The sequence below is a fragment of the Aythya fuligula genome, chromosome 5 (genome assembly GCF_009819795.1).
Source record: "Aythya fuligula isolate bAytFul2 chromosome 5, bAytFul2.pri, whole genome shotgun sequence".
Classification (NCBI taxonomy): Eukaryota; Metazoa; Chordata; class Aves; order Anseriformes; family Anatidae; genus Aythya; species Aythya fuligula.
The window spans coordinates 34,285,033-34,313,012 of NC_045563.1; the positions used below are offsets into that span (position 1 = coordinate 34,285,033).

General features: G+C 40.4%; 1 protein-coding gene across 1 annotated transcript; it reads left to right on the forward strand.

Annotated features, from left to right (window-relative positions):
• The first annotated feature begins 260 nt into the window (after positions 1-260).
• On the forward strand, positions 261-27,897 carry CAPN3 (calpain 3). The gene is made up of 24 exons (XM_032188110.1): positions 261-554; positions 5,815-5,884; positions 6,781-6,899; positions 7,613-7,746; positions 8,155-8,323; positions 8,984-9,124; positions 11,982-12,065; positions 12,494-12,579; positions 13,320-13,397; positions 13,852-14,012; positions 14,565-14,734; positions 15,340-15,351; positions 16,206-16,414; positions 17,055-17,091; positions 17,981-17,998; positions 19,280-19,381; positions 20,667-20,744; positions 21,406-21,463; positions 21,966-22,030; positions 23,037-23,105; positions 23,700-23,778; positions 25,555-25,671; positions 26,034-26,092; positions 27,280-27,897. Exons 1-24 carry the CDS (start codon positions 261-263, stop codon positions 27,304-27,306), a joined length of 2,436 nt encoding a protein of 811 aa, XP_032044001.1. The 3' UTR covers positions 27,307-27,897.
• Positions 27,898-27,980: the final 83 nt, after the last annotated feature.

Below are 27,980 nucleotides of genomic sequence, written 5' to 3' on the forward strand. Positions count from 1 at the left end.
ACTCCAGCACAGGAGTAAGCCTACAAATTACCTTGTGCCACATCAAGGAACAAATTCCAGCTTCTTACAACAAAATACTGCTGCCCTTCGAGAAGATGCACGATGTGCTCAATCACAAGGAATTTCATCGCTTACAACTTTGACTAGGAGATTTTCAACAGGAAGAAAAAAGGGGGAAGAGCAACTTCCTCTTTTCACAAATTTCCTTCTAGTTTTCAAGATCTTGCTTTCTTTCAACACTTGCTCGAAGGCTGATTCCCATGCCGTCCGCCATAAATGCAGCAGTGGCTCAGCAGACAGCTGCTGGGTCAGTTCCCAGTGCTACTGTTAGCACTACAGCTGAAGGTACAGGTGGGGGCACAGGGGGGATTTATTCTGCCATTATAAGTCGCAACCAGCCCATTATCAAAGTAAAGGAAAAGACCTATGAAGAGCTTCACAGGAAGTGCCTGGAGAAAAACATTCTCTATGAGGATCCTGATTTCCCACCTAATGAGAGTTCCCTCTTCTACAGCCAGAAAATCCCCATCAAGTTTGAATGGAAAAGACCACGTGTAAGTAACACATTTGCTGATTATTTTTTGTTTTCTGTAAATTGTTCGCCCTGAACATGCGTTCTTCTTGCAGAAGGGGTTGGGGGGAGAATAAGCTGGAAGTGTATTTGCTTAGAGCTCTCCTGGAAGATAACTAGCTAAGCTCTAGAAGCTTAGCAAATATATGTAATTCTATAATTATGGCCAAAATACAATAAAAACAAAAAATTGAAGGAAGTATGTAGAAGGATGGGACTTAATTTTATTCTTACATGACCTGCTAGGAATTTTCTCATCTGAAAAAAAAATTGTCCTTGTTGTTCTGCAATGTACTCCTGCATTTACTGAGGCTTAGTGTTTCAACAGTACCTCATTACAACTTGTCTTTGGATTCTGTTTTCCTGATCTGTGAAAATAAAAGAACAGATGATACTCCAAAACATGCTTTTATTCAGTTGTTAGTTCTCCACATTGCTTAATAGACTTGGGAAGGTTGGTTAGCTTTTTATGTGCTTGCCAAGAGTATGGGTGTTGCAATCACTATGAGGACAGACTCCTGCTTAGAAACCCTCCTTCCTTTTAGTGTCTTGTGGCCCTTCCTCAGCCAGCTGCCTTCTTTACCACACATGGAAGAATAATTCTTCAATTTATAACTGATTCCCTGTCCTATTGCAGGGCTAGTTTTCCTCTTTCTCTGTCATTCCTGCTGGACATCTGCTGTCCTCTAGCAGGCCAATCCTGGAATGTCCCCTTGTCCCCTGCCTGACAAGAATGTGGTTCTGAGGAGCTTCCCTGGCTCCCTCAGAAGCCACACCTCTCCAACACTGAAATCTGTACTTCAGGGACAAAGTTAGCACAGATAGATAATACCGACTACAGGAACATAAATAAATAGCAAAAGACCAGGCGCTCTAGTGGGTGGCTGTTACGCAACGAGAGGCAGGCTGTATGCTGCCCTCACAGCAGCATGAGGGACATCTGGATGCCCTGTGCATCTGTGCTATCACATGGCAGGGTGCAGCTCCATGCCTTCATCATCATCACCACCTCAGCTGCATCAGCTCCCGGAAATGGATGTGAATGAGCTAAATGCAGCCATGATCAGTCATCTTAAAAGGGAGGGATTACCCGTATTTCTACAGGGAGGAATGTGGTTTGGTATGGTAGTATAGTGGATGGGTACTACCAACCTAGGGCAAACAGTCTACAAGTGTGAATATGAAAATATCAAAACTCAATGCACCATCACCTTTGACTAATATAAATGAGCATGTGCAAATCAAGCCTGTTTTTTAGAAAGGTTCAGACTTCAGGATCTCTATCCCAAAGGTATTTCTTTAGGCCAGTTACTAACAATGATTTTTTTCTCATCCATACTTACTATTCACATAGCTACAACACATCTGAGACTGTATAAAACTCAAAATACAATCTAAATACCAAAACCAAAGCCATCTTTGTTTTTGCAACACAAGAGTCAGGAAAATGATGTATCCTTGATACCAGTCACAGGTTGGGGCAGATGCAGGGGCTCCAGAGAGTAGGGGTCATGGCCTGCTGAGTGCTGGCATGCTAGGGGTCACAGAACCAGTTGGTCCTGACCCTGATGTGGGTGGCTGCCCTGCCTGGGGCTCACAAGGCCTTGGTGGTTGAGATGCCCATGCCTTCTGTTACAAATGTGTTTGTTTTAAAGCCACCCTGTAATTCAGGCCATTGCTGTACCCAGCAGGTCCCCAAAGAGGGAAGAGCTGCATATGATGCTTGCTTCTTTTACAATGAACCCATACCATGACTGAAAAATGAAATTTCTCTTGAAACCTGATGCAAGCGACCTATATATGCAGATCTCAGATTGACACAAAACTTTGTTTTATTGGACTTCGAAACTGAAGACTTTATCACTGTCAGCAGGGCATGTCTGATAATATTCCACACAGGAATAGACATGATAGGTGTATTAAAGAACATTAAAAAACATTTCTTCTTATCAAACTGTAATAGCTTTTTTTTTTTTTTTTTTTTTTTTTTTTTTTTTTTTTTTGGCAAAGGAAGTGGCTAGTTTATAAACTGTAGTCTCATAAAATAGTAATTTGAAATTGTTTTGAAGTTCACATTGAATTTGAGAACATATTCTAAAAGAAAACAAAATACCGGACCGCTCAGAAAGTGCCGAGAGAATATCTTAATACTTGCTTCACTCTAAATCCTTTCCCTATAGTGTATTGCATATATCACTTAACTCCCAGAAATAGCAAATAAACAAGTGGTCCATGTGAGATAAGATCTTGTTTGAAACGGAGCTGGGAAAAAAGTGATCTGTTCCTGACTGCCTCTGGCTTTCTGTGTCAGCTTAGCCATGCCATGCAACCAATTTATATCCAACTTCTCTCCCACCAAAAAAGATTAACGTAGGAGAATGTTAATATCCATGAAAGAGTGATGCTGATAGTAAATGAGCATTATTTTCCATGACACGAATCCACATGGAATTGTTGAATGAAAGTTTCTCCAGAAATTCCAACTATTTTTCAAGGAATCAGTCAGTCTAAAGGGCGCGTATCTGCCGTTCACAAACACTGTAACCAAGCACTGGTAGCAGCGATGTTCCTCAGCTGAACAGCACAGCTGAATTGAGGTCTCAGCATCACGTACTAACACAAGGAATGCCTGCTGCTTTTTCCAGGATTTGGGCAGGATCCCACATCAGGGACAAGATCCCCCTGGAGCTACCCCGCTGCTATCCTGCATCTAGCCCTGCGGGCTCTTCCCTTCACAGCTGGGGCTCCCCAGAAATCAGCTCCTCTGCCACTGCCTCTGAAAGCAATTGGGCATGGAGGTCACGAGGAGTATCACCGTCAAAGGGACGGCTGCCACGTGGGGCAGCTATGAAGCCTGCTACGGGGGTGGCAAAGAGGCCTCTGTAATTCTATACTGTGATGGCCATGCCATGACCTGAACATGAAGAGAGGACCTCGCAAGCACAGCTTGCCAAGCAACAGCTGTGGCAGCCTTGTCCTGCTGCGCTGCAGGCCTCGTGCACAGAGGGAATCGGCCCTCCAGCTGAGAGCAGCCAGAGGAGGCTTCAATGCCTCACCTGCCCATGCTGCTGAGGTATACAGTATGGTTTATCAGCCTGTGGCAGTGACAAGGGCATCTGAAACAGTCTGTTTAATGTTACATTGAACTAGGTCACAGGGAAGCATAGGTTTCTTGTCACAAAATGAGATCGCTAACAGCTCCTAGGTTGATGTCCTGCTTTCCCCTGGAAATTTCACGTTAGCTCTGGGAGATGAGGACACTGCTACCACAAAACAAGGACAGTGTTTAGTACCACCAAGGCAGGACTTTCAGATTAGGGGAATCCAAGTCTGGAACTCTACAACCATTTTGGTGTCTGACAAGAGTGGGTTCTGCCTTGAAGCCTGCAGTGCAGCCATGTCATGGCAAACAAGGTCTGGACCGTAAGGGGCCAAGAGAAAAGCAGCAGCCTACAAATTCTCTTTGGCCAAGAAGTTGCTTCCTCTGCTTTATGGAATGGGTTTAGGGAATGTACTTAGAAAACCATAGTCTATGGTTTATTATAGACTATTTATATTTATTTTATTTATTAATAAACTGATCAGAGGAGACTCTAGATGAATTATGGTATCAGTGAGGTGCATCCTATTGGAATTCTCTGTGCTAACTTGACCTCAGAGATGAGGAGCAACCTGTTGCTCAGCCAGGAGGACTGGAAGATCAGATGAATTAGCTGCATCTTAAACACCAGGTTGTCTTGCTCTGCTGACTGTTTCTCATCAGCCTTGGAAGATGTTGAAACCTTTCCGTGCAATCTTGTCTGTCCTCGGCACAACTAGCACAGCTGGAGATGAAACAGAGTAATACAATATTGAAAGAATATCCAGAGTGTACTAAAAGCATCTAGCCACCATGAAAAAAATGCAAGAAAAGCATTTTGGTCATGCCCAAAATCAGTCCATATGGCAAATGTATGATTCTCTCCTTTGTATTCCTTCACAGATCATCCTCCAAAGCAAATAAGCTCAAGATGTAATAAATTGCACTGCATAACAATCAATCATCAATGCACATTTAATCTTTGGAAACAATTAAGCATCATCTAACTACTTTCATCTAAAATACAGAATGCTGAATTCCAGAGCTGGTTACATCAGTAGTAGCAGGGTCAGGACATAAACGCAGATTGGTGGAGGGAAAAAAAATCCCAAAGCCTGATATCTCACAGCTAGTTTTCAAGACAGCACCACGAAGCACCATGACAATGTGAGGAAGCTAGTGGGTGGAGAACAGCATGAAGTTATCTCAAACAGCTGCCTTGACAGAACTGGACCTCAGAACAGCTGACTGAGGCTTGAAATAACAGGACAATCCCTCCATTCCCTTCTGCAGGGAGAGTAAGACAATTGCTGCAGGGAGCCGGAAGAGATGGTCTCTATCTGGCTCCATGACTAATCCAAATAGTTACATCAAAGCAACGCTGCTGAACACTGCAATGGAGCAAAAAGTGGGTCGAAGCCAAGTGAAACTATTAGACTTGAAACATGAGTCTGGGAAAATCCAGGGCTACCCTGATGACATGGGGAAATGTTTCAGTCCACAGAGGTAGCATCAGCCACCTGTACAGCCAATTTTTCCACTCACACAAAAAATTATCAGTTGTATTCTCATTCTCCTTCCCATTCCAGCCCTGTAATCTTCCGGCAAAACAGGTTCTTGGACTATGTCTTCTTCCCCATTTGCAGCTGCTCAGGAAACTAGTCCTCAAATTGCAATATCTTCCTTTTTGTACCCTCACAAGTGATGGTCCAAAAGTTAGGTGTCTTCCTTTTCCTCCCAAAACCAAGTATTTGAGTGTGAGGGACAGGATAAAGCAGAGACATTAGAGATTGTTTATTTCCCCCTGTAGGACAGATTATACCTACTTCTTTAGTTGGCTTTCCAAACCCTGTGGGGGTTTTCATCCCACTTGAGAACCAACAATGTAATGGATATGGAAAAGGTTCTGTGCAAACACTGCAATAGTCCCACCTCCATTTGCTGGTACTTCCTACATAGTCCTTCCCTCTGCTGCCTGAAACTTGGAATATTGAGATTCTAAAATATTTCATTAGTGAAGCTCTACAGATGAAACTCTGAAAGAGATTTTCATATCCACAAACTGTCTTACAGAAAAACCATTATCCTAAAACAGCCTTTATTTCTGTGGAAAAGAGGTATCCCAAAACATGCTTTTCCTTCTCAATCTGTTTGTATTTTACAGGAAATCTGTGAGAATCCACGATTTATTATTGGCGGAGCTAACAGAACAGATATCTGCCAAGGAGAATTAGGTATGAAATTGTTACTTCTTCCCTGCACTTTTCAGTCTGCATCAGAGTTTAGCTCTCAATTTACTTTTGCTTCCAAGGTGACATTTTAAATTTTCTCAGTATAATACCACACATCTACTAATTCTTTCTCTATAGCAAAATGGTGATATCTGCCTACTACCAGTCTAGGAAAGAACTTTGAGCAAACATCTCTCCTTTTCATCAGCTAATTTCATGACTGTGTTACAAAGCACCATCTGGCAAAACTTGGTCTTTTTCTCAAGCATAGAGAATGAACAAAATAAGTCAAGATAAGAATAAGAGATAAGGAGTTACTTGACTTGGATTAAAATATCATCAGCTACAACTATTGTATTGTTTCAGGTATTTAGTCTTGTTATTTTCAAACAGGAGCTTCTGGAGGTCTTCAGCTAAGTGTGCCTTGTAGTCAAGGACAACCCCTATACTGAAGAACCTAAGCTCAGAAGCTCAAAAATACTTTGGTATATTAAACCACTACTCAGGTACAAGTGACACCTCTGCAACTGCCATCCATATGGTACTTACCTGCGCTGCTTTGGGAAGTCATTCCCCTCTCAGCTTTTCGGGTTTTATAACATCTCAGGTTTTAAAACCTCTCAGGTTTTATAACATCTCCCCTGACTGTCTTCCTAATATGTATTAATCTTTCCATTCTGTTTAACAGGTGTATGTAGCCAATGGCGCCAACGAGCACTTCCGCAGCATAAATAAGAAGTGCTCAAGTACTGCAGAACACATTGAGAACAGCCCTTTACTGAAAGGCCATGGCATGCTGTACTAAGAACTAATGTATCGCTTCGCAGTACATTAGCTTTTCCCTCTGATTCTAGCTGTTCTGTCCCTTAATTTTATCTGCTGGTTCCACTTTTTTACAGGTGACTGCTGGTTCCTGGCTGCCATTGCTTGTCTGACACTGAATAAAAAACTGCTCTGCAGAGTTATACCTCATGACCAGTCCTTTATTCAAAACTATGCTGGCATCTTTCACTTTCAGGTGAGTCCCTTCATCTAGCAGTAAGCAAATCTAATTATATTCAGAGCTCAGCTCTTAGCACCCTGTTCCCTTTCCTTTCTCCACTCTGAGAAAGCGTGAGCAAGAACAGAGAAGGAATAAGGATTAAATTCCCTCACCCTAAACTCTTCCAACAGGGCAGTCACAGAAGGGCAATTAGGGAGCATTAACCCACCAATGAAGCATGTGCAGATCAGCATGGCCTGCGTGTAAGGGAAAGCGACAGGTGCTCAGTCCTGCCTTGCTGCTCTGATTCAGTGCTACAGCCAGTACAAAGACACTGGTTGGCAAGAGCATCTATTTTTAGACCCACAAGCAGCTGCTCTCTGTCAAAAACAAGTTCTTGAAGAACTGGTTTTTATTTTTTTTTCCAGAAAAGAATGGCTGCTCTATGTATTCCCCATGGTTCTCTTAAGAGACTCCCTTAAGATGGATGCATTGCCCTAGATATTTCAGTACAGCTGCCTCCCTCCCCATGTCATTGCTTTTTGGTCCTGTACTGCAGGACCTGGCAGCACAGCTTCACCCCAGCCACAGGCCTTTCCCCATGCTTGTCCAAAATCCAGGTGGCTGCAGGAGCACCAGCTAAATCTGAAGGACTTGAGATTCAGTATAAACCAGAGCAGCTTTTCAGCCAGGCTTCCCCCTCTCTGCAAAGAATGAACCCAGAGGTTTTTCTGTTTGCCTTCATTCAGTTTTGGCGCTATGGAGACTGGGTGGATGTCATCATTGATGACTGCCTACCCACATACAACAACCAGCTGGTCTTCACCAAGTCCTCCCAGCGCAACGAGTTCTGGAGCGCTCTCCTGGAAAAGGCCTACGCAAAGTAAGAGCAACGTGATGTACCATGCCATACTCCCTGTGGTTGGGGAGGTGGCTAAAATCCTGTACAGAACTTGTCATGAACACATAGATGGGCTCTGCACATACCACTGACTTTTTGCATAGAGTGTGGTGGATCAGAATTAGGGATAGGGTAAAGCATATTTTCAGGGTACTCATTCAGAAGGCTACATTTTATTTTCAACATCTTTTTTTTTATTTGCAGGTGGCAATTTTTAAATCTGTAAATGTAAGGGTTACCAAACAGATCCATATAGTATATGTATACATATTTATCCATACACACAGTAGATAAATATATTATGTATAAGAGAAAAAAATATATAGTATATACATGTACGCATTTTAATCTACATAAAATTGATTCCTGCTGTTCTTTTCTCATTCCAAGACTCCATGGGTCCTACGAAGCTTTGAAAGGAGGAAACACCACAGAGGCCATGGAGGACTTCACTGGAGGAGTGACAGAGTTCTATGAGATAAAGGATGCTCCTAAAGATATCTATAAAATCATGAAACATGCCATTGCCAGAGGATCCCTCATGGCGAGCTCTATTGACGTGAGTCCATATAAACTTGGCAGATAACCCTTAAGCTATGTCAAAAATCTCCATTTGTAATCAAATATATACCAATTTTTGGAACAGCTTGGTTTAGTCCACATAAGCAAACATCCATTTGTAGGAGATAGGGCAGCCCGCACTAAACAACTATCATTAGAGAATAGCAAGCACCAAAAGGGAAGTGAACAGAAGCAGAAGAGGGAGGTCAGAAAAAGGGGTCCAATCAACAAAACCAGCACCCCCCTCTCAGTGCCTTCATCTCAAGTAAAAAGGGGTTAGTAGGGGGGTGCTGCAACTTGGTTGAGATGCAAATCTTCATGTCAAAGATGATATAAGTGTCCAAATGCTAATCCCTTGATTCCCAACATAGCCAATATAGATCATCTATATTCATTGCGGTTAATTTAGAAACGAAAGTAAAAAAACCTATTAGTTTCAATAACTAGTGTGACATAGCAATAAAAGCAGGAGAACAACAGGTGATATCAACCACTGTAGATAAGTATGGACCATCTAGAAGAGATAGAAGAAAAGCTATCAAGGCTTTTTTAAACAAAACAAACAACAAAAAAGACAGTCCTCTTTCTTGCATTATTTCTCTTTGCTCTCCCTGCCTCCTCTTTCCACACCAAACTTTTCTCCTATTCTCTGTTTCAGGATAACCTAGGCTTTTCCTACGGATCAGCACCTAGAAGCGACATTGGCGAACTGATATCTCGAATGGTGAAGAATCTAGAAAACGCACAGATGTCTCACCCCACTGTGGACTACCAGGGGACAGATGAAAGGCCAGCCTGGGTTTGTACTTTTCTAGAAGCAGTTAATTTCACAGCACTTCTATTTACAAACAGAGCAGTTAGAGAAACATATCACTTAAAATTTTAAACCCTTATTTTATTTCACTGAATTATCCCAAAGGTAAAGACCTGTTCTTTTCAATGCTATTTGACATACATGTTTAAGGACTTCAGTCCTTTCAAGTGCATCCATCACTGATACACCTGTCTAGAGGACTTTGCTGATACTGAGGCAAAGGGCTGCTGACTTTTGGTACAAGCTTCTAATTTCCAGAGCTTACTTGTACAGTAGAAATGAAAGCAGAGTCACATAAAATACGTCCAGGTTCCACATTTGTTACTACATTTAGTAACAGGAAACTATTAACACATTTTAGCAAGTCCCTCAATTGCAGAGGATGTAAAGAGTGAGAGAATTAAAATATTAGGATGGAACAAGTTCCCAGAGCATGTGGGGGTGTGCTCAAAAGAAATTAAAAGCATGCTCTGTATAGCTCTCACTCCAGGCACAAAAGCTCTTGTTGAACTTACTTTGTAACAAAGCACTATGGACCACTGCCCACAAATGGAGGGGTCTGCTCTTGGGGTGGACTTGGATTGAGCGAACACTCAGATATAGGTGGAGAGCTCTTACTAGATTACTGCCTTTAAGATCCTAATTTTAAAAGCACAACATGGAAAAGAAGAAACATGTCTAGATTTGTGTGTGCTATGAAAAAAAATGGTACTCTGAAGTTGCTTTGTATCTACAAAAATAAAGAGAGGGTTGTTACACTAAATGAAAATCCGATATCTTAACTTGAAACTTGAAAGCTTCCAAATCTGTAAATGGACACATTGCTGCCCCTTTCTCTCTATGAGACAATTGTCATATGTTGCAGGAAGAACAGCCAAAAACACGACAGACACCAGTATGGTCAGATCATGCTCTCTTTATTACCTGAATAGCCTGACTTTTACATGTATAGTGAACTTAACAGGGGCGGATAGTGTCTCACACAAGATTATTGTTCAAAAGCACTCAGACAAACAACTGCATGAAAACAACCCCACCTACAAGAAAACAACCCCCTTGTGATTAGGAGTCACGTAGACCTTGTCCTTGAAGCCAGCTGCTGGCAACAATATTTTTCTAAATTCCTCAGCTGGGCGATGAAATTCAGCTGCAACAAGCCATAGGATCTTTGCTGTTTCAAAAATCCCTCAACAGTCTTACCTTGACTTTTTAGGGAGCTGCATTTCAGTGACAGAAATTACTTCTCTCACTTTATAGAGAAAAAAATACACCTAAAAAAGCATATTACATTTCTAAAATCTTTGATTGTGCAAACTCTTCTGCATTTGCAGCAGTAGCCATTTTTTCTGCTTTAGTCATCCATGTTTAGTCTTCTTGAAAGACTGAAATGATGTAATTCTTTGGGAAAGCCCCATTTGGTTGTCTTCTTTTGCACGCATGGCTGTCCAAATCACCCGCATTCTGAGGGGAATTTCCCCCTCGGTGACTGCCAAAGGTTGGAAGGTTACAAAACTCTTTCTATAGTTGCTGTGTTTTGCTGCTGGTTGTTACACTCCCAAGCCATCACTAGAAAATATCGTGGCTCTTGATGGAAAGAGGCAGATAATACATACTTCAGAAGCACTCCAGAGAAGCAGATCAGGATACCAGCAACAGAAAATTATACTATTAAATAGGAAAAAGTAAAAGGGGTTCTGTTAAGTAATGAAGATGACAACATGAAGAGAAATTAAGAAAAATGGAAATAGATAGGAGGTAACAGATGGAAAGTGTATAGAATCTAGAGCAAGATAAAAGAAACAAGAGTAGAAAGGAAATAATGGAAAATAACTGTGACAGCCAGGAAGTATTTGGATGAGATTCCTCCCTGCGCAACCTGAGAATGTAACTGCGTGACCTTACTAATTCTCTGTTTCCAGCCCTGACTTTCTCATGTCCTCAGATGTATCAAAAAACAGATGGAAGAGTTACTGGCAGGGCCTCACTGTCATTTCTCTGTGAGGGAATTAAGGAAGGGAAATTTCACACATGGTCCACGTGCACTTAGTGTAGCCTTCCTTTCCCACTCTTTTCGGTGATTTCTCCTGCAGGGATACTGAACTATGTAAATCTGCCACCCTGCTCTCAATTCTTTATCTCCTAGATAAATAGTATTTTCAGACTTACAAATAAAAATGCATTAGACACTGTAACAGTTTATTACCAAGAGAGAAAATTTATTTATACCTGCTGAAGAAAGCTACATCCTTCCTGTGTGACAGATAAAAAAAATACAGTCACAGGATTATGGAATAAAATATATATCTCTACTGGAGATTTTTTTTTTAATAGTCTAATTTAGTACAAAGTCTGTGAAACAGTTTTTCTTTTTTAAAAAATGTTGTTGTGATAAGATTGCAGCACTGTGTAAAGATGAAAGTATTCTAATACGTGCTGAGATGTTCCCCGTTTTATCTGCAATAACTTTACTGAGCTGTAGAAGAACATACTACCTCAGGCTGAACAGTCCTACTAATAGAAAAATTAATCATGCTATATACTAGCATGTTCTGAGTGGAAAAAAAAAAAAAAAAGCAAACTACAAAAAGGGGAACAAGTAAAACATGAAATGTCTTTTACAATGAATATTATTAACTTTTTGCTCTTATAATTCATTTTTAACTCCTTTTTAATCAATAATATTAATTCTGTGTACACTAAGCTTTGTCACCTTGATAAATGGGAAAAAGGGAATAAGACAAAAAAGACTTTGTCACCTGAACTGTGTCATTCTCCCTCCTGCCTCAGAGCAGCTGTCTGTGCTTCATGTGTCTTTCACAAATTTTTATCCTGTGTTTAACAGACCATAGTGCCAATGCAGTATGAAACCCGGATGTCTTGCGGACTGGTCAAAGGTCATGCCTACTCTGTCACAGCTGTGGAAGAGGTATGTATGGTCCCTTTTCTCCTACTGTGGGGACCTGTGTTCTAGAATGGCCTAGAGTCATGCACACTAGCAAAGTTGTGGATTGGGGAGAAAAAAAGGAGAGGAGGGGGAGACGAATTATGAAAGAAAGAAATCTAATAATTAAATAAAAGAGCAGCTTTGTGGAGAAACAAAACCAAGTTTTGACTTTCGAGGTAAACAATTGTTTCTCCATGGTCTGCATGGGCAAAGGTGGCCAGTGCTGGCCACCTCCTGGTCTAACAGTCTTCCTGCACTCGCTCAAATCAGGTTGGGCTGGGTGATGGCCTTAAAAATCACCACCACTTGGGGAGCTGGTATCAGGGATTTGTCAGACAGAGCATTTCATTTTTGAGCCCGTTTCTCACAAAATAATTGAGCTGATTTTTGTTGCCTTCTCTTTCAATTAGACAACATTTAAAGGGGAAAAAATACGCCTGGTAAGGTTGAGAAACCCCTGGGGACAGGTGGAATGGAATGGACCTTGGAGTGATAAGTGAGTAAGAAGCATCCAGCAGCTTCACTTGATTTGAAAAAATATGAAAAATAGTGCAGCTTCATTTACCCTTAGACAGCTTATGTATGGTCCTAGCATTTAACAATGAGGTATTTAAATGGTCTTTTTTGGCATTTTGAAGAACATCACATTTCAGTGCTTAGATAAAGCTATAGAAAGCAAAGCATATCTACTTGTAGAAAAGATGTTGAGGGAAGGGGGTTTTACCAATGGAAAGCTGGTCTAATGATACATATAGTCTGTTTTTACTGTCTAGCAAGGTCAGCAATGTTCATATGCAAATCAAGAATTTAAAGAATTTACAGTAGAAGAATCTTCCAAGTTATGGAAAAACTGAGTGAAGCAAGATGTCAGCACATGAGCATGTTTGGATGAAGCTTTTCATCATGTTTTGCAAAAAGAAATTTGAGCAGCTACTGGCAGGGACAGTCTGCAAGCACTTTTGTCTTTATGCTAAATAAAATAACAGATTTCTGAGAGCTGCTAGTAGGAAGTCTGAAGTGAAGGTGGAAAGGAGCAGAGCAATTCCTTCTCTGTTTGAAGCACATGGAGAGGGCAGCATTGAGGACAAATAGTTGCAGATTACACAAAGGAAGTTTTTTTGTCAATTAAATTCAAGTGTTGTCATTCTACAACAGATGCTTACAGTAAAGAGCAGAAAATTTTAAAGAAAATTGTGTAATGCAAAAGTGTAATGTAGCTTGTTTACTCCTTTGAAGATCAGAAGAGTGGAACTTCATTAACGAAGCAGAGAAAGTCCGTCTGCAGCACAAGATCGCGGAGGATGGGGAGTTCTGGTGAGAATATCAGTCAAAAAAAAAAGTGTTCCTCTAGATGTGCAACTACAGCAAAAATGATTCATACTACACTACTTAAGTGTGTTAAAACTATCACACTAATCTGTTTCCCTTCATATTTCCAAATAACCCCTGCTCTGCAATCTCCATCTCCCACCAGGGTTTATTGAGTCCTACCAGCACAGTCCCTCCAGTTATCCCACACTTCACAAGCTCCTATCCTTCCTGTGCACCATCCTCTCATTTTGGTGTCCCCCATTTTGGAGCTGTACCTGTGTTAATTGACCAACAGGTCAAACACATTAGGAAATCATAGAGCTCCCATGTCAAACTTGCCCTAATGGGAGCAGTAATGTGGGTCACTCTCTACCACCTCTTCAGGAGCAATATATCTTTCAGTTAACCACCCACCACGTATATTCATTCAGATTCATCTTCCCCTCATTTCCTCCAGGATATCTTTTGAAGATTTCATGAGGCATTTCACAAAACTTGAGATCTGTAACCTCACACCTGATACTCTGGAAGCTGATAAACTCCAGACCTGGACTGTGTCAGTCAACGAAGGGCGCTGGGTGAGAGGCTGCTCAGCTGGAGGCTGCCGCAATTATCCAGGTAAGCAATGAGTCTTAAGGGATATCACCACTGACAGGGACTATATTACATCCCACAGGCTACATCACACTAGAACCTGATCAGTGCTCAGCCATAGAAAATCTTTGATTCCTCAGTGGATGAGCCATGCGATTTTCCATCTGGAAATCTTCTGTCACCATGTCTGTGACAGTACCTCATAAACCTAAAAAGGCAGGCCTGGCAAAGATAAACCATTGTTCAAATACTTTGCAGTGCCTCAGGTGAGAGATACCAATTCCATTCTATCAGCTACATTTCACTTGGGAAATCCACTGATAAACTTTGCCAGCTTTCAGTCCTTTGGATGTTTGTCAGCTGCTAATTCTTCATTTTAAATCTTCCTTATAACTATGTAAAACTGAAAACACATGAAAATAAATAAAAATATATTAAAATATATAAATAAAAACTCCATTCTATCCTTTCCCTCAGGAACTGCAGACAGGGAATACTAGAATCATTTGATCATAAGTATTGTTAGAAAACTGAAGCTTTACATGTTTGCTTCGGGTTGTTGGTGGCATTTCACAGATACATTTTGGACCAATCCCCAGTATCGTTTGAAGCTCCTGGAGGAAGATGATGATCCTGAGGATGAAGAGGTTATCTGCAGCTTCCTTGTTGCACTGATGCAGAAAAACAGGAGGAAAGAACGCAAGCTGGGAGCCAACCTGTACACCATTGGCTTTGCCATCTATGAGGTACCAGCTCTAGACTTTGTTCTTAGCATCAGATCCCCAAATTTTGGCAGTATGCATTTACCAAGAGTCACTGAATTGTTCATCCTGACTATAAGAACTGTAATTTTTACTTTGCAAGGAAATGAACGGAAAAGAATAAGGAAATTCAAGGCTTCATAATCATTTAGCCCACAGTAACCTCAGGGTTTACCCTGTAAGTAGCACATTTTTTAAGGCTTTTACAGTGACTTAAAGCCAGATTTTAACATACTTTTTCCCCCATATATACTTCAATCTCCCCTTTATCCATGCTGAAACTAAACAGACCATTGGTAGAATGTAAAAAGAGAAACATATCCAAGACAAAGGTAGTGATCAATACCCTTCTCCCTAGTGATTTCAGGAAGTCAGTTTGCTCAGTCATGTTTAGCTCAAATCTTAAGGGATCTCATATAGATCCTAAGAAATCTGGAAAGGAAAATAAATTGCTTAGAATATTTCTATAACTTGGACCATTTTCATTACTGGTTGCATTCCCAGAAATCTATGTGAAAGCCCTTCTATATGATCTATAAACAAGTGCACTCATCTAATACCTCTGTTTCTTCTCTTTGTTTCTCCCTTAGGTGCCCAAAGAGGTATGAGCTGAATGGGAACTGACTGACTTGGTGTGTTCTCATAGCTAGTGTTACTGTTGTACCTGTCTGCAAGTCAGTAGGAAAACGTCTGGTCAAGTTTCCTTTTCAAGGATGTTACAGAAGTAAAACCACTAACCTTTCAGCTTTGAGTGTTTAGTAATATTTTGTGAGCCATTTTGAGTTCCTTCTCACTCACACCCTGCTTACACCTTCACCTCTTACCCAGCCCTTCTTTTCTATTCTATTCTACATGAGGCCTAGCCACAGCTTTCACAGCTGGTCAGTGAACCTAAACTGCAGGAAGCAGCATCAGCTAGCACTTGGACATTACACCCCACGCAGAAGACCCTTAAACCATTTCTGTTTCCTCCTGCAAATAGTGTCAGCTGCCCTAGAATTTGCTCTACAGTCTCAGAACCAGTTTGGAAAACAAATGGTATTTTCAGCCATTGAAGAAAATGCATTAGAAGTGCACAGATGGAGTTGTCCTGATCCTGCTAGTAGCTGAATCACTGGCATCACAAGTTCTGCAAATAAGCTCACGTGAAGGCTGTGTTACCTGAAAAATGTAAAGTTGACAATATAAATGGTGTGTTTACAGACTTATTTTAAAGGTAGTTATTTCTGCAGAAGACAACTAGTATGTGTTTTTAACCCACAGTTCTTGACTTCATATTTGAATGAATACCTTTCATGATGTATCTTTAGCAAAAAAAAAAAAAAAAAAAAACAAACAAAAACAAAAAAAAACTTCTGCTGCTGAATTTGTGTTTTCTGTCCTGACCACATTATACCTGCATGAGAAGCCACCTGGTAAATGGGTAAGATGACATGCTAATTCCTTTGTTCTGCAGATGCATGGCACTAAGCACCACTTGCAAAAGGATTTTTTCCTCTACAATGCCTCCAAAGCTAGAAGTAAGACTTACATAAACATGCGAGAAATCTCTGAGCGCTTCCGGCTGCCTCCCAGCGAGTATGTTGTCATACCATCAACATATGAACCCCACCAGGAAGGAGAATTCATTCTGAGGGTTTTCTCAGAGAAAAGAAGTCTTTCAGAGTAAGTTGCAGATCTATTTATCTGTCTCTAAAGGTAGAGGTGAGCTTACTACTCTGTTATTTTCCCAGTTTGCAACACCCTGCTCTTAATTTTTTAACCCCATTAGAAACACCAAGCTGTGAACTTACTTCCACAAGCTTACCTCATTGTTTATCAAGAACCTGTTTAGAATTGTCTGTGGATAAGCTCACTACTTGCAGGTTATCCTTTGTAAACATGCCCTCCACCGCTTTTATAAAGAAAACAAAGTTTGTTATTTACTGCTCTGCTTCCTGAACAGAACACAGGAATAGGTATTTGCTTTTACATCCTGCTCTTCAACTACTTTTCCAGAGCTCAAACTGCAGCCAGTGTCACTTCACTTAGGCCATGAAGCCTCTGTTTTACTCCCAGCCATTGATGTTCAGTGTTGTGAAGGCTCTAAGAGGAATAAATCAGGCAGCAGTGCTCCTGGTGGCAGTACTTGGGATGCGCAGCTCAAACTGGGGAAGCTCCATCCAGTCTGCTGCTGTAACGTCTGGAAGCCAACCTACACCAGTAGTTTGGAAAGTTCAAGTGGCTGCTTACTAACCAGATAAACAAGCAAACAGTGTTTTGAACAGCCACTTGCCTGATTTATTTACTTTCTGCTTTCTTCTAGGGAGGTTGAAAACATGATTGAGGCAGACCGTCCATCAGTAAGTACTGTCCTGTGCCTCTTTTGTGTGACTAGAGGGAGAGAGGGAAGGAGTGTCACATTTAAGAAAACATATAGCAGGAAACCATTTACAACCACACACCAGTTCCTTTAACATAAGTTTTCACATTTTCTCATCAAGATACTCCTATTAACACTTGACATTATATATGCTGCTTTCTGATTCAGACAGACCAAAATATTTTTGCCAGATTTGAAATCTGCCCCTGGCATGAAGGTGTAGCATACTAAACCTTGCCTTTGCCTCCATCATTTGAGAGTATTCAGGTACCAGGGGAGGCCTAGCTCTGTGCTCTGGGATTTTTGGTTTGTTTGGTTGTGAAATTGGCATCTCATCTAATAAAGAAAATAATATTTTGAAGTACGAGCTTTCTGGAAAGGGATCCTAATGATACTCTGATTCGAACTATAATCCATGAGAAACTAACTCTTTGGCCTGGGGTTTTACACATCTGTATAGGAATAGCTGTCCAAATCTGGTGGAATTTAATGGCTACTTCACATTGATTTGTGGGCACAGAAGTCCAATTTCTACTGACTGGTTGGGAAAAAGAAACGGAATAGTCAGAGATAAAGATACAGTAGAGATTTCATTCAAGTATACAAAGCCCCCGACAAGATGGGCCACTGTTTTGATATGTTTTCCTCTATTTCTGTCCTTCAGTACGTAATTTCATTATGGGTGTATTTTCCCTTCCTTTTGAAACCTGTATGAATGTATGAACTAGATAGAAAAGAGCAACTTCTTTTCTCTTTTCCTTTCTCATATTTGTTTTCCCATTTCTACAGTTATACTTTTTTTCTAACTCTGAATAATGTGGCTAAAATTCTGTTTTTTAAAAAAAAATATTGTGTTTTTGTTCAAACAGAAGAAGAAAAAAGGCAAGGTGGGTACTTGCACAATTTGCTGAATGACAACAAGGCAAAAAGCATGTGCAATGCATGCAGCAGAATTAGTGAATTCTCTGCATCTAGAAACAGATCTAGTTAGTCAACTAATTATGTTGTTAGTACTGAGTAAGAGGAAATTTTCAGGGAGCAAAGATTTTTGTCTTCCTACACTAAAATCTGATGAAATATAGCTATAGCATCAGGTGCCTCTCTCACTCAAGGAGGTGGCAAAGCCATAACAAAACTTGTTCAGTTTTATAAGCTTGAACCTCTGAGTTGCTCAAATGATCCTCCTGCCTGCCCCTCCATAGGCACCATGACACCTCTTTCTGGTGAAATGCACCCCTTCTTCAGATACATGCCCTCACATTCACTTTCCAACACCCAGTGCATCTACTCGTCTTTCCTAAGTTTCTGTTCACCGGAGTTCAGGATTCTCCTTGCAAGTCTATGCAGTATATTTAGCAACCAAAAGCCATACTCTGAGGTTTCAAGGAATATTATCAGCCAGAAGAAGAGTACAAAAAAACCCAGAAGGGAAACGTTTTGAAGGTGAATGTGGTTGACTCTAATTTAGATTCTTCTTTCATATATACCCCAAAATTGTCCAAAAATCAACATAAATCAGGTCACCATATAAAATCATATTTCCTACAAGGACCTTGAAAGTCTAACCAGACATGTTATTCTCAAGAGAGGTTGATTGCAATTAATACTCTAGGATAACACATTCACATCTGGTAGCAGCTTTCTTTGCTTTAAATACAGTGAAACAGAACAATTGCATGTGGTTCCTTATGGTTGAATGCCTCAAGAATTAAAAGAGAAATAACATTCGCTTCACATAATTAACAAGCTCCTACACAAATACACATTCTTCATGCAGGATGTGGATTCTGTTCTTCTTTCAGTGCTACTGTCCTTCATAGAGAAGGGAAAATTCAGACGAATTGACAATCAGGGAGACATTAACTATACTTTTTATTTAAAAACAAACAAACAAACAAACAAACAAACAAACAAACAACGTAACATTTAAAGTATTAGTGCTTTTCTGAACAGGAAAGCAAAGAAGCAAAACATTGCACAAAGGTTTCTGTAGATTTCTTTTTGGCATGAGAAGAACAGTAACTTCAGAAATTCCTCTTTTTCTTTTTTTTTTCTTTCCCAGATATGGCTGCATGTACTTTACCACAAAATGGGTGTCCCCAACTACTTTCCCTACTACTGTTTCTTGTGTAATTTCCACTTCTCTTTTGCTGTCTTCCCTCTTCTAGCCTATCATCTTTGTTTCTGACAGAGCAAACAGCAATAAGGAGCTGACAACAGATGAAGATGCTGGCAAAGATGGTGACAAAACCCACAGAGATGAGAAAAAGGTTTCTGCAGTAACTGGCAAGGCTGGGGAGCTTGGTCTGGCTAACATGAAGGAGTGGCTGTGGAAAGCATGGGAACTGAGCAAAGAAGTGTCTTTAGATACCCAACAGCATTTCCTCAAATCTCAGTGTAACTTACATCTGTTTTAGGTGGATCTAATGAGCATGAGCAGAGACTATCCCTTCAGTTATTTGGTGCCTACACTAACATTATAGTAATATAATATTGAAAACAGCTCCTGGTTGTTCTCTCATACAGGCATCCTGGCTGAAAAAGACCTCTTCCCTGCAAGCAGCATAGTTCAATCCACTGCTGCTCAGCCCCCCAAACTGGTACCCACTTAATATAGGACACACATGCAAATAGCACTCGAGGGGCTTCAAGAGCTCCTAGCAATGATCACAACTTCTTCCCATTACAAGTTACATAGCCCTATACCAGTCCTTATTAGCCAGAGAACAATAGGCTGAGTAACCCGAGGTGACCCCTGGTCACTCTTTCCTCTCATGACCACAGAGGAGAAAATTGGGACAGTGAAGTCAGAATTTCTGCTTCCAGAAAATGGGTGAGAGGCCTGAGATGCAACATCATATCCTGCACCCAAGCTTGTGGTTTTTGGAGGCATTGCTTGCACATCTGTTTGCAAAGTGGGAACCAATCTTAACTTGCCTTTGTGTTCAGACACAGGAAAATAAGGACTAAGCCAAGAACTTAATTTTGCTATGCACAAGGTAATATTGCAGGGAAAAGCATATAGATAGTTCCTTTTCCAGTACACTTGAGAGCGTACATCTCAGATTTCAGGCCTAGATTTTGCATGTGTCTGAGAAAAAGGAAAACAATGAGTGTGAAATTATTGCATGTGATCTGTCTCTAGAAAGGGTCCTCCATGTTATAAAGTGCTCTCAAGCCCCCGAGTCCCTCTGGACAATTCATAGGCTACATGGCAGCCATGGAACCTTTTCCTCTTCTGCTCCAAATTTCTGCTTTACAATGTTTCAAAACGAAAATTAGAAAATAAACATCCATCAATGAAAGTAAACATTTAGGCTTATTTCAAGAGAAATGAGAGCAATGAGATGAAGCTAACAATGCAGCAGTCTTGCCAAGGAGTACATTTAACAAAAGAAAGGGGAAAGGACCAGGAGGGAGACCTGTTCCTCTGAGCAGTTCCAGCATCACTTAGAGGCTTGTTCGCGTGAGGGGGAGTGAGACATCCCACTCCTAGATCCCTTCATTTTCCTGCTGGGCTAAGGTGGTATATTTTCTTTGCTTTTATCTTGTCAGCGTCATTCAGCAAAAGCTCGTGAAGAGAATGAAGAGGAAAAACAATTCAGGAATATTTTTCAACAGATTGCAGGAGATGTGAGTATGCTACCAATTCCTACCTCTGCCTTCAGAGCAGCCTAGCCACAACAGAAACTAAAACAACTTCACAGATTCAAGACATTTTAAAATGTATCTACATTTCTTTTGAGATCTAAAGCTAAGCAAAAGCAAATCAAAATTGAATTAAGCGTACAGCTATCTTCATATGTACATCTAACTTATTATTCTAATTGTGTACAAGGGAGCCTTATTTAATTTCAGGCTTTTATTTCTATCACTACTGCATGAGGCTCTTCAGGATTTTTCCAGCAATTTTGCATAGCATGTGAAGTTATAAATACAATGCTGTCCAGTATACACTCAACTAAAGAAGTTGAAACAGATCAAAAAGCTACATAAATCAAGAGCACATTTTGCTGCTTGGCTCACAGTGGCTTGAAGTTACTGGTTGTTCTTCTAGTTGTAGTTTAATAAACACTGCACAGTAACTTCAGACCTGCTTTGTACTGAAAATGTAGCTGCAGCCTCAAAGATTTGGACTGCTGCTTATACAAACCTGGAATGCTCTCTATTTTGAAGCATACACCACACCTAAAAGTGACCAGAGACTTCATACTTTTAGCATATCCATCCATAAAGTGATTTTTGTAATAAGGAATGTTGCAATTAATGGTATTCTTCCCCCATTTCCTACCAGGACATGGAGATCAATGCTGAAGAACTCAGGAATGTTCTAAATAATGTCGTAAAAAAACGTGAGTTTTTAACATGTTTTTCAGTAACCCTAGATAAAGAAATCTGTGATATTATGTACCCCTCCACCTCTGAGTTGCACTCTCAAAATTATTTATGGTTTCAAATTCACAAGTTTCCTAGTTTCACTTAAATGTAATCTGCATCTGAGACTTAGCAACATCTTAATACAGATGCTATCTATGACTGATCAAGTACTGATAATGCAGTAATGAACAAAAGTTTATTGGAAGCACCACACAGAATAATACAGCATTTCTAGCAGTCTGCAGATGGCTTTAAAAAAAGATTTCTAGTGGAGAGGTAGACCTTCTTCCCTGATTTTCAAACTTCATCTGTCATTCACTAACTGTAATGTTACTCAGGGCCTTTTCAGATTCCTTTCTCACTCATTTCTTGCTGAATGAAGCAAGCAGATTTGGTTTCTACTTAGAGTCCCACCTAAGAGGAAGAAGGACTTGCTGACTTGCATGATTTGTTTTTATCTGGGATTATTTATTTCAGATAAGGACCTAAAGACAGAAGGATTTGAACTGGAATCCTGCCGCAGCATGATTGCTTTAATGGATGTATCCTTTGCCAGTGATAGAGGATTGCTTGATACCACACTAGTCCATCTGAGTTTTACTTTCCCCCACCACACGCAACAGATTGTTTTTGAATCAAATGCAACTTAGTAAACTGGAAAGCAGAGCAGTACATCATAGTCCAGGTTCAGATAACACAGCATTCCCAGCATGACACATCTTAACTGCAGTCTTCTTAACACTAGAGTAACAAAACTATTCCAAAATACAGAACTACTGAATAAGTAATTCAGTATAACAACTTTCCTTTAACCCATCTCAACATAACTGCTGTTCTTGCCAACAGGCTTAGCGTATTTCTCTCTTACCTTTAAGTTTTTAAATGCATTACGTATTGCACTGTATACTTTGTATGCAAAGCATATGGAAAGCGTCTCAGAGTAAGTACAATAAAGCACACTACAAGATGCCACATAGGGTTACCTTCAGCACATCACTCAGTTTTCCTATTTGACATAATGTAGGGTTTTGAGAGAACTTAAGCACATCCAAACCAAATCAGACCAAATTATAAATATAACCTAGAGCCATATTAGTTGGAGGCTAAACACATTTTGGCAAATTCAACATTTTGCTTGATCTTCAATTTGTTCTAGCAAGGCAGAAAGGCTTCACTCTAGGATAAAGCTCAGATACCATAAAAGAATACTGAAAAAACTTTACCAGCATAGGCATTTGAAAGAGCCCCATAAAACGTCTTGCTCTTAGGTACTTTATAACAGCTCCAGGAACAAGCCTCTTTCCTGTTTTAGAGGTTTGCTTCTACTCAAGGAAATACTGCCTCACAATGCTGAAACAACATGCAATTCATGATAACTGAAGTGTTCACAAATACTTTGCTGCTCTGTCCAATCAGCTCTCAATGCTGAGGAAATTCTGAACTAGGTTTCACTTTCATCCCCTCTCACCACGAGCTGCAGACTTTGTTAATTTTCCCTTTAAAATGCTGTTGTTTATTGTTGTTGTTACCTGAATGCTTGCATCACAGACAGATGGCTCAGGGAAGATAAACTTTGATGAATTTCGACATCTCTGGGACAAGATTAAAAGCTGGCAGGTATTGCTGGTATTCACAGCAATGTTCTTCAGAACTTCTGCAGGATAAAAGCTTGTGTAGGAAAACCAGATTCCTCCACATACACCACCACCACACCAATGAAAAAAAATGCTCAAAAAAATGAAAATTAGCTCTTAAGGAGGAAATTAATGTCTTTCTTCATCTTACTCTCAGCCTAAGAAAACTTCTGAGGCTCCAGCTTTCCTATAAAGATTTCAGCCCAAGAGTGTAGCAGAGAGACACAAGGTGGAGGAGGACGATAGGAAATAGAATCAGGCATTGCAAATAACTTAATTAGGGCAATCAAGAGAGAGGATTAACAGCATAAACTCAAGCAAGGAGGGTCTCTAGAGGAGAGTGTTTTGTTTCTCAGGACACAAATTTATATGTTGGCAATTAGAGGACTGCTTAGCAGCAGCAGCTGCAAAAACATGAGGCAAATGGCAAAACCTTCAAGTGCATGAGGGTAGCACCCACATCAGTGGGTATGTTCAACAAAAAAAACAAAAACAAAACAAACAAACAAAAACAACAACAACAACAACAAAAACAAGCTTTTTATTTCTGCTGTGTATTTATTTTTTCTTTTTCCAGAAAATTTTCAAGCGTTATGACACAGATCATTCGGGAACCATTAACAGCTATGAGATGCGCAACGCAGTCAAGGATGCAGGTACTTCTCCCAGTGTACACTGCTCAACAGTCAAAGAAACCTTATTTCGGTTGTTGTATCACAGGCTGAAAACAGGAACACAGTGCAGCCTTTTAAAGAGAACCCTAGAGAAATTTTAAAAATCCTTTTTTTCCCCAGCAGAGGTTCTCAAAATATCCAAACTGCAAGTCTTGTACATTTCACCAGCTTCACGTTTCAGTGAAAAATACACGACTATCTCAGTCTCACAAATCATCAAATGTCAAGTACCAAATTAGCATTCACGCTTGTGCTGTTTTACCCTTTTATTGAGTGCAGTGTTTGATTACACAGCACAATGTTTGTGCAACTGCCCTAGCAGCACACAAAAGGTGCAACAGGGAGCCCAGCTACATCCAGCTGTTGACAGATGCACCTGTGATGACTCAGTCTCCCACCTAAGCTACACATATGCTCTCACTTAAGCTGTGGATTCTTTATTTTTGTGTAAGTAATAATCAAAGAACAGTGGAAAATTTTCATCCCAATTGTACAGAAAACCGAGACAGAGCAGGTTGATGTCCAAGCTTGTCTTAGACGCATTTGGATGGACATTTCTTGATTTCAGTTCATGTTTCTTTGCAACTAAGCACCTGGACTCAGTCTCCTCTCATACATGTGCAGCACAAAAGTATTTTTGTAGAAGTTACAGCTAATGAAACTCATCCTGCAGAGAGATTTCCAACATTTTTTGCTTCTTGTCTCACAATGACATGCTTTTTTTCTCTGAGCAGCAGGCTTCCCCCAGCAAATAAATATCTTTATCAACAGCTTTTTCTCTAGAGGGGTGAGATGACTTCTTTATTCAGAAAAATCTGGAGTTTCATTATAAACATAAATGGGATGATCATTATAAACATAAATGGGATGATTTCAGTGACACTTCTTCACTGGTATCTTGATACATCAGTTACCAGTTCTTCAAGGAACAGAAATTGATGGCTGCATGTACTTTATAAAACATCAGTGATTCAGTTCTTTGCCAAGGACAAAACTACATCTGGATTTGAACTCTTGCTACAGTAGAAACATGGGTCATTTTTATTTTCCATGTTTCTATTCTCACCAGGAAGCTTATTAATGTAATGTATATATACATGTATAATATAAGTAATTTTATATTTATATAAAATATAACTAAAATAAATATATATATAAATACCTCCTGACTTCACTTTAGAACTAAGAACACATTTCACTATAAAATTTGTCTCAGCCTCGCAGCGTATAGACTACACATGATCTTGTATTTAGCTATCAACCATCAGCACTCAAATCATGAAATATCCTTTAAGTAGCCAGGCTGCAAATTGCAGCAGTCAGTGCCACAATTCAGTAATACCAAGATGAGGAGTTATAACCTTATCTATTTTTTGACCATTGTGCAACTGTATTTCCATAGCAACTTCCTCTTACATTTCCGTCCCCCAGTTTTTGTTGCTTCACTCTCACCAGGCTAACTTAAGTTGTAAATCCTTCAGTGTACACTTCCCCTCTTTCTATTTACAGCATGAGATAATGTATATGCTACCGGAACTCTCAAATAGTAATGTCAAAATGTTACGTAAGGCAGCTCAACACAGGGCAGCCCCTTGTAGCTTTACTTTTTTTATTTTGTGGCTGCAATAGTCTCCTCTAGCTTGAGCCCAGCCTGGCCCTGAGAAGCACTTATGGCTAAACCTTTTATTTGGGACTGACTGGCACCAGCGCTTCCCCTCAGCCGTGGCCCAGCTGTGCCCCATTTCTGCTCCTCTGCAGGATTTCGGCTGAACAACCAGCTCTACGACATCATTACAATGCGCTACGCCGACAAGAACATGAACATCGATTTTGACAGCTTCATCTGCTGCTTTGTGCGACTGGATGCTATGTTCAGTGAGTGGCTGACTCCATTTTACTGTGTTGTTCCCTCCTCCATCCTCAAAATGCAGTCATACTCAAAGCAAACTTTATTTAAACCACTATTACCTACAAATAGTTTTAATAATGTAAGATATGTGCTTGGGGAATCAAAACTATGACAGTCATCCTGCATGCAAAAGATAACAAGCCATTACATTTCTCCTTGTATAAGCTAAGGAAAAGCATAGCAGAAACACTTGCTGACCAAGTAAGTAAATATCTGCAGAAGTTTGTATAACACAGCAGTAATACGATTTAGTTTGCTATGTGGGATCTTCTTTACACTTTGCACAATAATTTAATCTATTCTATATATTTTTCTTCCATTGCTCTAGGGGCATTCCACGCCTTTGATAAAGATGGAGATGGAATCATTAAGCTCAATGTGCTGGAGGTAAACTGCTTTATGCCAGTATTTCAAAGATATCACAATACTAAATTTTAGTTGTATTATTCACCGTACAGATTCTTAAGGGAGGCTATGCAAGTTGGACTGAAATTGTCATCCAAGTCAGTAAGAGTCCACAAAGCCTCCTCAAATTTTTGCTATTGATTTTACCCAGAAAACACCTGTACCCATGATCTGCCAGCAGTAGCTGCTGTGTAAGACTCCGGCTGGTGCTGTAGGGCACAGCTGTGGACTTTCAGATCATTTTAAAGTGTTTCAAAGAGACTTTGAGTGATTTTTATGAGGCAGTTTAAATTAGACACACTTTATTTTAGAGGCATTAGCTGATAAATGGGGGGCAGCATAGTTCCTTACCTTTTTAAAATCTTATACAGAAGACTTAAATAATTTTTTGCAAGCAAAAGAGGAATAGGAGAAAAGCCTTAGACAAAATTCTCCACTGCCAATATGCTTCCTACTAAATGTTAGCAAGTAGCTGCCTTCCAGCTACAGAGCTTATAGCATTTCAGTAGTAGTGGCACAATCTTAAATTTAGTCCCAGCACTGGCTCACGTGTTCAAGTTGTACATCGCCTTGCCCAAGGGGCTGCACTTATCAGGGTGTCTGAGAAGGGGCTTAAGTCTCAAATGTTGTCAGTCCCTCAGCACAGGATGTGCCTACACACAGCAAGGAGCTGCAAGATGACTCACATCACAGTCTTCACTACACAAAGTTCAGCTGCTGCAGGAGCACAGCTGTTAGTTAGGCAGCTGCTCCTTTGCTTTCTCTCTCCCCTTCCCACAGCATGTACAGACTTAGTTGTAATTGCCATTCAGCAATCAGCCCTGATAGTAACACAGACATCCTCTTGTCCAGAGACACAGTAAATTTGAGGTCTAGAGGAGGGAGGGGCACAGAGATGCAATGTAGAAGACTATGGACACTGTTTGTACGTACAAGTTAGTGTGAGAAGAGCGTAAGGAAGAGGACCACAGCTTTGAAGAAGCAGTGAACCTAGGGCGAGTTAGTACATCTAAAGCTGTTCCTTGCTCATTGACATGTAGCACATTTCAAGTCATGAAAAAGGCACACAGGGGGAATTGCCTTCCCTGCTTCATCTCCCCTTCTTTGCCCCAGCTCCCCACTAAGTCCTGCCTGATCTTTAATTCCTTTACTTTTAACTCTCCTTCCAGTGGCTGCAGCTCACCATGTACGCCTAACACCGGAGCCCTCTGCCACCTTCATCAAGAACACGCTCAAGACCTCTCTTTTAAGTAATGAACTCCATTCATCCCCAAGTGCAAATGAGCATTTCACACTATGTATGTGCTTCACTCACTGAGATGAATGGTACATGAAAGAATCCCTTGGAAAAGAGACAGCCGTACTCCAGTAGACCAGTGCTCATAATCTGTAACTACTTTTGTAGTATCTCTATGACATTTTACTTTGAGCAGCAAGGATTAATTTATTAATGACTGTGTTAAGATGTTTCTGCATGGTAAAGAGTAATGGTTCATGCTCCATGTCTGCTTACGCTGACAATTGCAAAGTCTTCCCTCAAGTCAGTGCGAGTCAGGCAGAACTGGGACTGTATCTAACTGTGAATGTCAGAGATGTTTACTACCACCTTGGAATTAGTCAACTCTTTGTTCTGATTTTGGTACTTTCATTTTAGCCTCTTCATAATGTGGACTATTTCACATGAGATTGTGCTAACTACATTAATGTTATGCATCCTAATAATGTTAATGTATGTCATTGTAGCCATGCAGGTTGGTTCTCTGCTGTGCTAAAATGTGGAAGTCAGGCACAACAGGCTGCACCATCTAGGTATGTCTTGGGTCTAGTGCCTCAGTAAAAATGGCAGAACAAAGCAATTTGGTCTCAAACA